The sequence below is a fragment of the Corvus hawaiiensis genome, chromosome 9 (assembly GCF_020740725.1).
Source record: "Corvus hawaiiensis isolate bCorHaw1 chromosome 9, bCorHaw1.pri.cur, whole genome shotgun sequence".
NCBI lineage: Eukaryota > Metazoa > Chordata > Aves > Passeriformes > Corvidae > Corvus > Corvus hawaiiensis.
This window is the reverse complement of record NC_063221.1, coordinates 10,304,601-10,319,895: the sequence shown is the minus strand read 5'-3', so window position 1 is coordinate 10,319,895 and position 15,295 is coordinate 10,304,601. Positions and strand designations below refer to the sequence as shown.

General features: G+C 36.1%; 1 protein-coding gene across 5 annotated transcripts in view; it reads left to right on the top strand.

Annotated features, from left to right (window-relative positions):
* Window positions 1-15,295, top strand: part of KCNT2 (potassium sodium-activated channel subfamily T member 2) — a 115,538-nt gene that overhangs the window by 33,299 nt on the left and 66,944 nt on the right. For 4 of the 5 annotated variants that reach the window (XM_048312935.1, XM_048312933.1, XM_048312932.1 and 1 more), the window contains exons 3-9: window positions 595-694; window positions 3,484-3,540; window positions 4,237-4,285; window positions 5,573-5,632; window positions 8,942-9,016; window positions 9,512-9,595; window positions 10,164-10,258. In XM_048312935.1, coding sequence (XP_048168892.1) covers window positions 595-694; window positions 3,484-3,540; window positions 4,237-4,285; window positions 5,573-5,632; window positions 8,942-9,016; window positions 9,512-9,595; window positions 10,164-10,258 — 520 coding nt within the window. The remainder of the gene's footprint in view (window positions 1-594; window positions 695-3,483; window positions 3,541-4,236; window positions 4,286-5,572; window positions 5,633-8,941; window positions 9,017-9,511; window positions 9,596-10,163; window positions 10,259-15,295) is intronic. The other variant, XM_048312934.1, reaches the window with a different exon arrangement.

Below are 15,295 nucleotides of genomic sequence, written 5' to 3'. Positions count from 1 at the left end.
ATTGAAGTTCCACTGTAGTAGCTAATGGCTCCAGTTGGCAATGAAATAAATTGCCCATGTGATAGAAGTAAGTGTCCATGTGGATCCCTTTGAAGGAATCCTTTAATGCCTTTGTGCATTAAACCTATGTTTGTGGGAAATAGTGTAATATTTTGTGATACTACTTCTGGTATATCCATTCAGCTAGAACATTTCAATTTTCCCATGGTCTGTAGAACAAGTTGTTGATTCAGTTCAGTTGTGCATTCAGCATGACTTTTAGATGTCGTGATTCTTGAATGCATAGTTATTCGACTTCAACATTAAATAACTCCAGTTTAATATTTTATAAGTTGGGATAGAGTTAATATATTCTGTATGTGAAGCTACTGCATGAAGACTTTTTTAGATATTAATATTTAAGTACTGGCCGGTGCATATGCCCGCCTATGGTTGAAAGTATGTCTTCTTGATGTTGCTGTATCTTGTATTTTAAAAAGCATTGCATAGTTTTTTACTACAGGACTATTCAAATTCCTTTTAGTTTTACCTTAAAGATGGGTGAAACTAAAACCCCTGAACTTATTTCAGTATTTTCTTTTCTTTTTAAACTAGGTCTGAGAATACGATTATTCAATTTCTCTCTCAAGCTACTAAGCTGTTTCCTATACATAGTTCGTGTGCTCCTGGATGACCCTACACAAGGACTTGGATGGTAATGTTTGGGGTTTTTTTCTCATTTCTGCTCTCAAAGCATTATATAAGTTGCAAGAAATAAATTAATGAATACCTGTTTGGCATTCTTTCAACAAGGATTTGTTTTTATGTCTCACAGATATTTTGAAAGAATTATAAAGCTGGTCTTACATTGTGAATGGAAATAAGAACTAGAATAACAATATTATTTTTTCCCTTTGCTACTAAAATAATCCTGGCTCTCTCCTTAGATACTGTGCATTAGATGTAATTGTGCAAACTTAGATTTATTATTACATAACATTTCTATGTAAAGTTGCAAATGTCTGATTCCCAGTTTATGGAACAATTCTTTTAGGATTTTGCTTAAATAACTTTACTTAAAACTCCAGATCACAGAAATGGACAGATAAATACATGAAACTAAGCTTTCATGCAGATGATATTGATGATCATTTTCTAGCCTTCTGCTTTCTCTAAACACTTCAGAAGAGTGAGACCAAAAGTACATTCTATACTCACAATGATTTATGGATATAATGCATGATTTTGCACACCAAGAACTGTCAGTATGGTATTCTATGTGACTTATTTTTTAATGTGTTCTACAATTAATCACCAAATGTAGAAGAAATTATCATTTATTTAATCCTGTTGTATTTGTGTCCTGGATATATTGAATCTCCTCGGTTTTTAATGCTAATAAGCATCACTTTTTACTAACTTACTTCCTTTCACTTGATTTGATTCTTTTGTCCTTAATGCTGAAAAAAACAAAACACATAAGAAAACGCTAAGCTTGAGATGATAAAACCAGCAGTTTTCACACAATGTTAGGCAAGGGACAGAGTTTGATTTCTAATTTTAATATTTGAATATCAGCTAAATATAATAAGGGTAATACCAAAAAAAGCTAGTGCACAGGAGAAATACTCTGCTTTACAAGAATGAAATCCAAAGCAAAGAAAGGTAAAGAATATTTGCTTTATTCAGCAGTGAATGAGAGAAGGATATATGAATAGGAAGTACAGAAGATGCATTTGAGATTTCTTTTGGTCAAAATTTATCGTGAGAACTTGTAAGATCTGAAAAAGGGCTGTGATAAAATTTATTGTGAGAAATTGTGAGATCTGAAAAAGGGCTGTGAAAAAATTTTTCTGAAAAACAAGATCAGTAAAAAACTACTTTTGACTCCACATATACCTTGGAATGTCTCTTCAATAAGAAGAAACAACCAGTAAAGTTTTCATAAAAAGTTGTGGAGAAGAGAAAATCCATCTTTAGAAATTTAGGCATTTTAGCAACTCAGAGACTTACCATTTTCCATCTAACCATGGTTTGTGGCATGCTGCAGTTCTTTTGTTATGAGATCTCTGTTGAGCCCAAATGAGTGTATTATACTGCATGGTTATGTCTGGATGTGCAGGACAGGTTAAAATATCAGACCTTGTGCCAAATATACTTTTGTATTTATATGCAAAGATGCATATTCATATGCCTCACACCTTTCCTGACACGCCCTTCAATCCAAGTGTATCACAATTCACCAGACAGTGTATTTATATTTTCTATATATATTATTCCCTTACATGGTGTTGTGGTACATCTGAGAGAGTAGTTGGTGTGTTCTGTCTCTGAATAACATTTGTCTGCCTGAGAAGAGTCAGGTAAGTCCTTCTGCCTGCTCACTAAGGGCCCAGTCTTAGAAGCTGTGCCAGACAAACAACCGGCACCCCATTAATGCTATGGAGATCCTGAGGGCTGGATACCAAAACTCCTGCTGGAATGCATTCTTAAGGATGTGGTAATATGAAAGAAAAAATAATTTCTAGGTACTGTGTCACAGCCCCATGGAAGAAACTACTCAGCATGCTGAAAGCACGGCCACAGAAAATGTTTTCACCTCGTTGGTTTTAAAGTGACAAATCTGGGAGGAATTCTTGTCATCAGATTCATTTCCTGTTTTTCAGGAATGCCTGCACAAGCTGGTGTCTTTCATTCAGGCACAACGGGTGTACAGGAAAGAGCTTAAGACATAAAGCATCTTTATTAATGGGTACAGTTTAGCACTGTCCCACTCACAGTTGGTAAAAATACAGTTGTTGCCAATCTGTGGGCTGCAGATCCCTTTATTTTCTGCTGACCTTGCTTGCCAAGGATGAGCAAGGATATTTTTCAGCATTTACAGATTACATATTCCCACATCCTTACATGACCATTTGAAAGGAAGATTTGTGCCAGCAATTAAAAAGCAAGATAACATCCCATGCATAATAGCCAATATTTTTACTTAGGTATCACAATTTTGTACTTGAAATACTGCTGCATGAATCTCCAGCCCTCCTCACATCCTCCAAAGAGGTTATCAAGTGTAGTTTGGTGCAGTCTTTCCTATTGAGAGCGTGGTCTTTCTATCACAGCCTATCCATGGGATAGGATTTCTAGGATCTCTTGATCTTCAGTATATATTGTGTACTTAGTCCAGCTCTACAAAGTATCATTTCAGTTGTCTTGTTTTTAAATTCGAAAAGAAATCTTTAAAAAATGTAACCTGGAATGCTTCATAGTCCTTTATCTACGGATATGGAACACGTACATAAGAAAGTACAGCAGTACTTTCTAAAAGCTGCTTCACTTTTAAAAATGTCTGTATTGGTTGCCTTGGGTTTCAAACTATTGCATGCATTTCACAGACCACTTAATGATGTAATTAATATCCCTTTCCTCCCATGTGTTTTTATGACTGTGTTCCCATATACATTTGCTAATGGAAATGGACTTTGCATGGATGGTATTGGCAACTATCAGTAAGGAATTAAGCCGGAGTTGTTCCAATCAAAACTACACACCTGGAACAATTGACTGGTGAGTTCCTAATTTAAAACAGCAAACAAAAAGTCCACAGAATGGTGGGAAGGGGAGAAACACAGGAAGACAAAGCCATTTCCATCTGGAATAGTGGCATTTTGACATACAGTAGGGATGTTTCCATAAATCTCTAGCCATTACTTACATTTCTGAATGTTCAAACTGCATTTAATATTTTAATTGTTTCTCTTTATTGCAAAGTGAACTGCTGGACTGAATGCTGGTGTGAGATCTGGGTTCCATCAATGCTGACACCTTGCAGAAATGAAAAAGGATGCCCTTAATTTAAAAAACCAATTCTGAGTAGCAGTAAATGATTAAGAGGGAATTATTGTGCCATTGAGAGTGTCCCATTCCAGTGGTGCTGTATCAAGTGCCTATTAGCACTGATAGGATTTTTCTAAGATATGACAGCCCCTAAGATTTGGATACCATTTATATCATTACACAGATAGCAAAATGTTCACAAAAAAGGATTGTCAGTTTCCCACAGGAACCTAATGATTTGCTCTGGATTAGAAATACAAGACATGTCAATATTCAGTAGATAACTACTGATTTAAAGTTTTTATAACTGAGAATTTTCTTTTTCAATAAGGCTGCTCTAATTTCCATTCACATGTACAACTTTTTTTTTGTCTGAAACACCAGATTATCATTAATTTCATATTTGTTTTCTACTATAATGAACAGGTCTCCCATTATTTGGGTGAATCGAAGCTTACCTTTATGGGGATTACAGGTAATATGTAAATGACCAATTACTGCCATTTATCAACTGCAGATTATATCGATTTACAGAATTGTAGCAGTGTTAAAGGATACTTGGAAATGTTGATAGCAGCAAGGAAATCTCATTGAACACCAAGTACAGCAAAAGAATAAAGATCAGCTGATCTGAACTGATTCTCTCTGTGAAATGTGGTTTTTTACTAAGAAAAAACTCTCTATTGAAGCTTCCAGAATAGTTATACTGCTATATTCTCTCACCATGATTGGTGCCATGCCAATACAATAATTGTACCTCTGTGTAATACACAATTTTCCAAGGGAAGAAACCTTTGATGAAAATACATTTAGAATATGCGCAGTTTGAATAATTTTTGACCTAGCAGTCAGATTATTAAATTTAAGTAAAAAATACTGAGATATTTATTTGCTTATGGATACAGCCCTTTTCTGATACATTTATTTGATAAGGTAGGAATTTATATGAAAATAAAGCCTGAGTTTATCTAAGTCAGTAGTAATTACTAGGAGAAATGGATATATTTTGATTGCCTATTTTAATAATTTTGCATATTTTAATTATTTCCCAATTCATAGCATCTTTTTAAATTCTAGATTGTGCACTCTTTGGAATTTTCAGTAGTAGGGAGCATTGACTTAAAATTAGAAATCCTGAGGCTTGACTTCAGGCTCCAGCTTGATAGAATCCATCTTGATGGAATATTCCCACAATACAACATTAAAATACAAATATTTTCTATGCAAAGGACTTAAGTAAGTTTTATAGTTATTTAATGTCTATAATGATTTAAGTATTTTGTTTTACTGTTTTGATATCTGACTGTTAAAATATTTTTAAAGTATTTAGTACATGACTAACTACATTTAGTCTATTTAAGGCTGGGAAATTGAGCTCAGCTGCATTTAAATCTTAAAATTTTTCATCTTTATATTATTTTGCTGCTTTCAACTTTCTGAATTATACACAGTAAGAAAAATGTTTGCTTTTCTGCATATTCATAACATCTTCACAAGAAAGTAAAGAGCAGACTGGCTTTCCTTATTTACAGCTTCCTTCTTCTCTCTCCCTGTCATGTGAAAAGATTTTGGTGCTGTTTAGGAATAAATGAAACTCAGAAAAATAACAATATCTAAGCTTCAAGCAAAATTCTCTTAGCTGAGAGGGTTTCAGAGGATTCACAGAAAAGCTGTTTTATATAATCATTTATTTTCATTATAATGTTAATATCTATTCTCTAGAAGCTAGTATTAATACACTCATTTTTTCCCTTCACTTAAGGTGTCTGTAGCTGTAATAAGTCTCTTTGAAACTCTGTTGCTAAGTTATCTAAGCTACAAGGTAAGTACTCTTTATTACTTTTAGGTAATTCATTACAAAAAATAACGGAGTTAAATGTTTCAATATAAAGTTTATGTGTCTGTGCCCACACTGGTGTGCGAACAGGGAGTTGAGAAAAACACACTTTTAGAGGATGGCATATTGTCACCCAGGCAGCCCTATTTCCCAAATTTATGAGCAAACTCTCAATATCTAAAGAGTGGAAGTCAGCAATTAAGTGCACATTATTTTCCATTGTGTGCTGGCACACTGTGATTTGAAAATACATTCTTAAAAGTGACCTTGATTTTTTGATACTGATTTTTCAAGTGCACAGTTTTATCTGTCTGTCCATAATGTATTGGACACAATTGTCATAGATGTCAAAGCTGTAGCTACTCAATACATATAATTCAAGTTTTAGCCCTCTGAAACTGTGCACCAAAAAACTAGGCCAAGACAGTACTTAAAAAAAAAAAAAAAAGGATATGTACATACTTGTGTTATCCATCTGTGTGATGCTATTGGAATATCTTTTCAAAATGTCTTGAAATCATTTGATGTGAATACAATGTATTTTTGTATTTCCATTCTCTTTTAAAAGTTACATTTTTCTAATATAATTATTCATTTTTCTTCATTACATTTTGTTCTGCTCTATCTCTGCATTTTTAGTATCTTGAGGAGAAGAATACTAAAATCATTTAAAATCATTTATCAAGGAAAATACGAAAAAATTTGCTTTCTAAAGCCGAAAATATCTTGGGGGGATAATCTTTTTTTTTGTATTATATTTTGTATTGCTGACATTCAGTATCTATCAGAGCCACCACTGAATTTAGAGACTTTTATTTCAGTGTGCTTATCAACTGATTCGGGCATAAATGTTTTTCTTAGTGCCCAATAATGTTAAGAGGCTTGCAGTTGTCTGCTGTCTAAAAATTATTCTTCTTAATCCTTGGAGCATATATTATTTAAGGGCTGGGGGCTACAAGTGAAAATCAGTTATAGGCAGAAATAGTCCAAAATTTATATCCTGGTGTCAAAACAGTAAAGAGCAATCACAGTTTGTACTGTTCCTGAGTTTATTGGGCAGCATTTGATCCTCATCCATTCTGCTTGTGATTTGCATCAATTTCAGTGGGTACAAAAGAGGAATTCTTGGCATATCAGCTTCCATGAGAAGTTATTCATTACTGTGTGATGGATGGAAAGCTCCACTACCCTGATTTGCTGCATGCACCTGCCACAGAAGTTGAAACAATATTGTGATTCCACTCCCCATAAGGGAAAGGACTGAAGGGCTAATCTAAGGAACAACAAGAGTACTGAAATGTGGTTTGGGAATCTACTTGGTGCAAACACCTCCTTCCCCCTGGTCCTGTTTTCCTAGTTTTACACCAGTCTCTCAAAGCTAAGAATGGTGTTATTTCACCCACTGTAAGGCTTTTTTGCACACCCAAGGTGACCAACTATGCCTTGGTTCCTGTAAATCTGATAGATTACTTATTTTACAGAAACATTTTCAAAACATTCACAATTTAGGTAACTCATTTTTACAAGCAAGAGAATTAGTGAGGAAGAAAACAAGAAAAAGATGATTGTGTTTGCATTGGAGTGCACATTACTAGGATTTCACAAATAACCTGTAAAATGAATAAAGCAGTCATTTGAGAGAATACTCCAAGAGATTGACCTTTCTGATACCTGCTTGATGACATATGAGAAATGATTCAACATGCAGAATAGTGAGGGCATAGTAGCATATCATGATACTATGATACAGGGAATTTTCATTTCTTATAGCTTTTAAATAAAGGGGAATGCAAAGGATGTAGCACTGTGTTGTGATGTTGATCACTTGGATCCAGGCATGGAAGGTTTACAATCTGCATTCTCACAGCCTAAAGTATTACATGAGGGTTTGTCCTTGGCCAGAATTCTGAAAGATGTCTACGTCAGAAATCTCTGTTGTCAAAACTTGTCCCAGACATCTGGCAATCCTGCATATCCCTGGTGCACAGGCACTCTCACTGCTTTGAGCAGCACCATCCATTCTCACTGCAAAAGGCAGTTTTGCAGAACTCATGATGCATTTCCATGTGGAAGCCAGAATCCTACAGCTGCACACATCCCTAATTACCTGGAGCCCATCCATACAGGCATTTTGCCTGCACAAGTAAATTATGTGACATTTCTTCTCTATAATGCAGAGGAGAAAACTCCTAACATTAAAAATGAAATCACAAAATGGTTCAGTTTGAAAAATCAGATTTGATTTTGATTTTATTCTTCATACAAGACCCCTTCAGTTTACAGCCTCATAATCTCACATGTACGTCTGACTCCCACCAATTGCAGTTACGTGGAAGACAATAATCCCTGCCCCTTAGGTATAGTGGCTTCCAGATGTGAAGAGTTAAAAATGGAGAAAGAATTTTATGTGCTATGGAGTTTGTATTTAATTTCCAGTGGCTCTGTCAGGTGGTTGTTCTTAAAGGGAAGATGAATATGTCATTGCAACTGAAAATATAATGCTCTACTGCAAACTCTTGTAGTACTGCCATGATATGTGCCACAATGTTATTGTATTACCTATGATGGAGTCCTGACACATGGCATTAGTAAAGCTGTAAGTCACTGAAGTTCAACTACCTTCCCTCTTTAATATATGGATTTTCATCTCAACTTTTAATCATTCACAGCCACTGCACAGATTTGGAAAAAAAGTAGAATTATCCCCATCCTGTAGCTAGCAGTAAGCAAATTAAAAGATCAATACCACTTCATTGAAACATGTGGGAAGACCTCTCATTTCATGTAAGCAAGATCAAGTTCCAAAAAGCCCTGAAGTGTTCTGAAGTGCTGCGGGCAGAAAGAGAGAACTTGATATTGTAGTCCTAATTCAAATATGAAACACTCGATGTCTTCCTTACTTCCCTCTCCAAAACAGCTGGGAAAGAAAAAATGCAAAGTAAAGATCAAAGATAAATGCAAAGGATGGAAGGAAGGAAATTTAAAAGTATATATCTTTATATATATACTTTTATCTTTTAAAGTATATATCTTTTTATATATACTTTATTTAAAAGTATATATCTTTTACTTGGGAAGTAAAATTATGATAAACTGCAGGAAAAAGGATCCAGAGCGATCTATGTTCTATATTCACATTTGTCATATGTGTTTAAATCTGAGATGAATGATCTTCCTGAATTTCAGGTATGGGAGAGACTCCCCATGTTCCTTTGGGATATTACGTGTATTTCTCATCTGAACTATTTGTAAGCCAACTGTGACATTGTGGGGTTTTTTTCCTTTTCTTTGAAGGGAAATATCTGGGAACAAATTCTGAGAATACCCTTTCTCCTGGAAATAATTAATGCTGTCCCTTTCATCATCACGGTAAACATATTTGAATTAATACATTTGCACATCGCACTTTTATAGCTGCACAAATACTCTTATTTTTTTAAAGTAAATTTTATTCTTGTATGGATGATGAGTTCGTGCCTATGGAAACACAAATTTGTCAACCACAAGAAGATAGTTTGCTACTGGAGTAAAGTAATATAGATAACTTTCTACTTCCTCTTCCATGGGCACAAACAAAACCAAAACCCTCCAACTACAGCACAATCAAGAAAATAAACCAGCTGGTTATTAAAATGTAAGAATCACTCATGTCTGCAGTGAAAACTGACTGTGTTCCTATTTTATCTAATTATCTTGCATGTGGTTAATCACAAAGGAAGACAAAAATGTTATTTAAAGCCAAAGCTCACACTAGAAACACATTAATAGTAAGTATTTTTCCCGAGTGTTTTATTGCTGCTTGAATAGAAAAGCTCTAGTCCTCATCAGAAAAGCTTCTAATGAATTTGTTAATTTTTCTTTCAGATTTTCTGGCCAGTCCTAAGAAACCTGTTTATTCCTGTATTTTTAAATTGCTGGCTGGCAAAGCATGCTTTAGAAAATATGATTGTAAGTATGCAAGGGAAATAAATATTCCAGAGTTGTATTTTTTTAGTGTATTGTCTTTAGTGGGATTTTGGCAGTACAGTCCAACCCTAATAGGAAGCGAACCAGATCTGTATTTAGATTATACAAATGGTCAAGCATTACTAAACTGCTTTCTGTATCAAAATTAGAAAAAAGTAAGACATGAAATCTCAATTAGTAGAAATTGTTACTGTGCCAATAAAGGAAATGGCAGTGGATGGTTCTTGTGCTACTCTGCCATTCATACACAATTGCAGGGAACTCAACTGTTAGGCCTTAATTGGGCCTTGCAGCCTGTAATTTGTAAGCTAGACATGAGCAGACCTCAAGGCAGCTTGCAATAGGATCAGAATTGTGCTGGGATGAACAAAGAACTACTTAATCACAGAATCGCAGCTGGCTCTTCTGCACCCTTCTATATTATCAGCAAACTCTTAAGTGCATTTGAGTGACTGCATTTCTATCCGGGCACTGTATAATTCCTCTAGAGAATCAGATCCTGGCTCATTGGTTCAAACCCCCAAATAACACCTATTTTCCATTAATACAGAACGATCTTCACCGAGCCATCCAACGCACACAGTCTGCAATGTTTAACCAAGTCCTCATTTTAATATCTACGTTATTATGTCTCATCTTCACTTGGTAAGTGGCCAAATCCCCTCTGTTTTTATTATATATACTGACTTTTCTTTCTCTCCTACGTGGTGATAAAACAGGCCTGGTAAAAACCATGCACTGAAATAAGAAGGGTAAAACACTTCAGTGAGAGTGTTAACTAGCACCTGTACTGTCTGGATGCACTGGGTTTGGGAACAGAATGTGCATGCATGGGAAAGGAAATCCTCCTCACTCTAAGGAAGGAAATACAGATGATGCAAAAACATGGGATAAAGTAGTGGAAAATTTATATATGCACCAAGAGTGCAATCTCAGCAGAGAAATCACTCAGATGTGAAGAATAGCAACAGAAGTATATTAACCAAGGTCACCTCTCTCTGACTGCTGGGACAGAGAAGAATGTGCAATACCTCGGCCTTAAGTCTTTGACCAAGTCAGGTTCCCCCTAAGGATTACAGGGGATAGCTGTTAATAATCCTGATTACAGACAGTGTAGAATTTATTAATCTGGAGTACTGGCAGTACTGCATGGTAGGTTCGAACAACCAAAATGCGTTACTCAGAAGAATGTTTTGCTTCAAGACCTGAAAAACTTAAATTTACATCCACAGGGAACACCATTTGATTGCCACATGTTTATATTGTGCCAGAGGGATATGGTGTTAGCCAGGGCTGGAGGCAGATAAAGGAGAATACATGATCAGTCTGGCTATACAGGAGCTCTGTAGCTGACTTAACACACAGAATTCTCCTATCAGTAGTGCCTGAGAATTGAGAGTCATACTCAGGGGGAATACAGGATGGTGTACAACGTGATACAAGCTGGTGTACAAGAGGGCAGTAAAGAGAGAAGATGATTCTGTGTGGACAGGCTAAATCACCTGTATTTGTTTTGCCAGACAAGATGCCTTTAGGTCAGCACATTGATAAAGTTTGGTGTGTCATTTTGGAGACAGTGATTAGATTTTCTCTTACTTTATTTTTCTAGCTTGCCTTTCTGATGGTCACTGTTATGTGCTGCCTAACCCTTCTGGTAATAAGTGTAACACAGCACATGGCTTTTTAGAAGAGGAGTTTGCTCTAGCCAGTGGCTAAATAAAGGGTCCAATTTTACCCTTTGTCTTAGGGCCACACACCTGCATAATGACAAATGCTGCCTGTTCTAGACAGTTATGAATTTTTGTAATATTTATCTTGTGATATCTCTTATTGAACATTATGTAATTTTGTATTAATAATAAGGACTTGGACATTTTTAATTTTGCTTTTTAGTTTTTACAATACAAGGTGCTTTTGAGTAAATATTCCTTCATTTGTTTTTACTTACCTATTTCAATATTTTACTGAAATGCTGCACAGATTATGTATCATGCTCACCACCAGGCATTGTGATAACTGACAGTAAAACATGCAGGAAGTGGCGAGCTCACCTGTAATTATGTCTGGGCTCAACAGCTGCAGGTACTACTTCATTATAGTTCATTATTTACTGACCTAGGACTGACCCTGCTAGACTTGAAAATAAGCTAAGTAAGATGAAGACACCCAGAACTGCAGTGACTAAGGAAATGAAGCCCTTTTGGAATGACTGAGAATAGTAGTTCAAACATCTGCAGCTTCTCTGAGACTGTGTTCAAGCAATTGTTGCTCTTGTTTGTGTGAACACACATAATGGTATTTTTACACATTCTTTCTTTATACTACTGATTATGTATTTATAATACCCCCAAAAAATCTCTTTAAACAGTCCAAATCAATTAACTTAGTGTCTTTGCTTATGTTATATCTATGGTGAATTTGAGAGAGCGTTTAATTTTAAGAGACATCATTTAGAGCTTATATGAGTTTCTTCCTGCTGCAGAGGACCAAAGTCCATTGCTGGAATCTGTCCACTTAAGGATGTATTTCACCAGACTGATCTTTCATGTCTTCTGCAAAGGCAAGCAGTACCTAGGTCTGTTACCCCAAACACATTTGGGAGCCAGCACTTGATTTCCCCATACCTTAATAGAGCACGACACACAAAACTTTTCAACCATCAACAGTCTGTTTTCATGAGCACGTTTTGGTTCCATTTAGAAATACTGCCCTGGTCCATGTAGTACCGTGGCTTCAGTAAAGCAAAATTACTAGGGCTGGATTAGTAGTTTGAGTAGAGTGCGTTCAGTTGCAGAGCACTTTCCCCTTAAAGGGTGGGGGGTCATGCTCATGGTGTGCTTTTGGCACCAATGATACCTGCCCTCATCGAGCCTCCCTGCTGACACTCAGGCACTGCGTGGATTAAATTGAAACCCCACAGCCCCCTCAGCTCCTGGTTGCCAGGCTTGTGCCGTCTGCTGCAAGAGCAACATCAGCACTTTTGAAGCCAATATTGCTTTAAAAGACAGGGTGTTCTGTTCAAAGCCACCCTTTTTTGTCGGACACATAGACAGAGATGGAATGGAGCTTTTTATGGGAATGACATGATTTTATAAAAAGTCCAAGATGGTATGAAGCCCAGAAAGATTCCTCATTGACTTTATTCCTGCCTGCATATAATATGTATTTTCAAAATAACTTTACCATAATTAGCAAGAAACCCATAGAAAATGAATTAAATTTCACCTTGTGCATCATCCTTAAAACCATCCCATACATCTCCACATCAGAATCTTATAAGTGGTGGTTACACAGATAGGCACAGTCTAGCTTATGCCTCATAACTCAGGTGGGAGCTTTCCAATGAAATTTAATAAAATTAATTATCTAAGGTTACAACTGATTGGCCAATCTCAGTTTTTAGATACCATTATGCAGGCTGTCCTTTGCACTCAGAATATAGTAGAAAAAGGTGCCTTTTGTGGTTTTATATACTGTTGACAATTTTCAATGTTATTACAGAACAAACAGTAATCACAACAAAATTTATGCTCTACTACACTGTTTGATATTTGGTGATAATTGTTTATGGATCTGGGGGTAGAACTCATTTGCAGGTCCATAAATCTGTAAGACCAATTCCACTGTAGTTTATAGATTACATACAAGGATTTTTTTTTCTCTTTTTTTCTGACTTCAAAGACAGATTAGGTTGTCCAATGATTTTTCTTTCTTTAAACATCTCAGTGGCCTTGTAACCAGAGCAATTTTACATCTATTAAAACATGTGTGCTCCAATATGACAGACTGTTCAGCAGTTACCACTGAGAGAGTTCTAGTGAGAGTTACAGACCTAGTCATAATAATTGTGTCATTAAGCTAATGGATGTTTGTACTTGTTTGTCAAATGGAATACTAATTATTTCTGTAAACTGTACAAGAAGACAAATAACAGTTAATGAATATTCCAGGCATCTTTCTGTGACACAGTGAATCATCTATTAAAACTTACTTTGAATTTTAAAGCGGTGTTAGTCATGTATCACCAGTGTAGAGTGATTAGCTTGTGAAGGAGGTGGCTACAAATTGTTTGAGATGGACGGTTATTTTTTTCATACTCAAACCTGCCCAAACTTTGCTTATGCTTTCATGGAAAGCTCACTGAGGTCAACCTTTATATTTTTTTACACTTCAGTGCTTTCAGCATCAGAAAATAAGGACGTTTCCACACAGTAACTTACAGAATACTCACAGAATGCCAGTACTGCAGCCTCAATGGCAATTACCCACTCACAGTCCTCATCCAGAGGAAGCAGTAGGAGTAAATTGCTTGAAAAGATGAAGACAAATCCAGACAATGATCTAGTCCAAACAAGAAAAACCAAGACCTTATGATTTGGAAGAATATGTCAAAGAAAAAAACCCACCCAACCAAGAAAGGATTAATCGCAGAAAATTTTAGAGAGAAAAAGGCATCTCAGTGCTCCAATTCCCTTTATTATCAATAAGTAGATACAAACACCTAAGAAGAGGATCTGAAGGGAACTAAATCACCACATGGAGGTCTCGACTTCTCTACCTTTCTGTGTTGATTTTGACAGGAGCCTACAATGGCAGTTATCCAAGAAAGATGCCTAGCCTTAAGTAGGATGACAAGTGTTGGTGGATTATGCAATGTAAAATAAAATGTGGATTTTTGGCTCTGCAATTCTTTCTGTGATGTTATGTTTTGTTGTACAGCAGTCTCAGTGTTCAGGACCAGTCTCAGTTGGATTTAGAGAGGTTTTCTGCATTCCAGGACAGCACAAGACTGTGCTTCTGTCTTTCAGAATCCAATGATTCTAAAGTGGTAGAGCATATGAAGTTTCAGGAGCTAACAGAGTAAACAAGAGTTGCAGAATTTAAATCCAGAATATTATACAACATTAATTGAAAGTTCTAAGTAACTGGAAATAATACAAAATAAATTATTCAGCTATTACAAGAATCCCACAAAGCACTGAAGTAATAGCAGTGGTACTTTTCTTTCTCTGAAACAAAGCAGATCTGTCAGGAGCCCACTTGTTTCAAACACAGGATTTCTGTTTTCTGTTTTGAAGTATTCCTGTGCAGTGCTCTCCAAATACCAGCAAGTAGATCTAGAAGTAGGCCAGTAGCACATGCAGTACCTTCCATATCCGTTGTACCAACTCCCACCTTCCCCTTGTCCTGCTCCTCAATTGCTGGCACCAGGGCAGTGTGGATGGGTGGTTTTTCTGTGTACAATGAAAATTGAGGTCAAGTTCAGACACTGCCTTAACACTTCCTTAAGCGATGGGACAATGAATAGGCTGTGCAGCTCCTGGGAGGTCAACAGCAAAACATTTCCTAAAATATCCACCTGTTATTTGTGAGCAAATAATCTATAAATTAAATTAGAGTTTATGTGAAATACTGCCTTCTGGGAAAAAGCATGTGCATGAACACAAGGCCAACATTCTCGTGAGCTTTGGTAGGAGAAACATATTGAATACAGAGTTTATCTTTTTTAGGCACAGAAATTTCTAAGGTGGCTTTGCTGCAATCTGCTGATTAAGTAGCGTGTGAAAACAGTGTTGCCACAAATAGTTGCTAATCTAGATTATTTAAATAAAACAAATTCAGATAAAACTCTTAGCGTTTCTTTTGGAATACAAATTTATGGGATAGCCACACTTCTTTCAC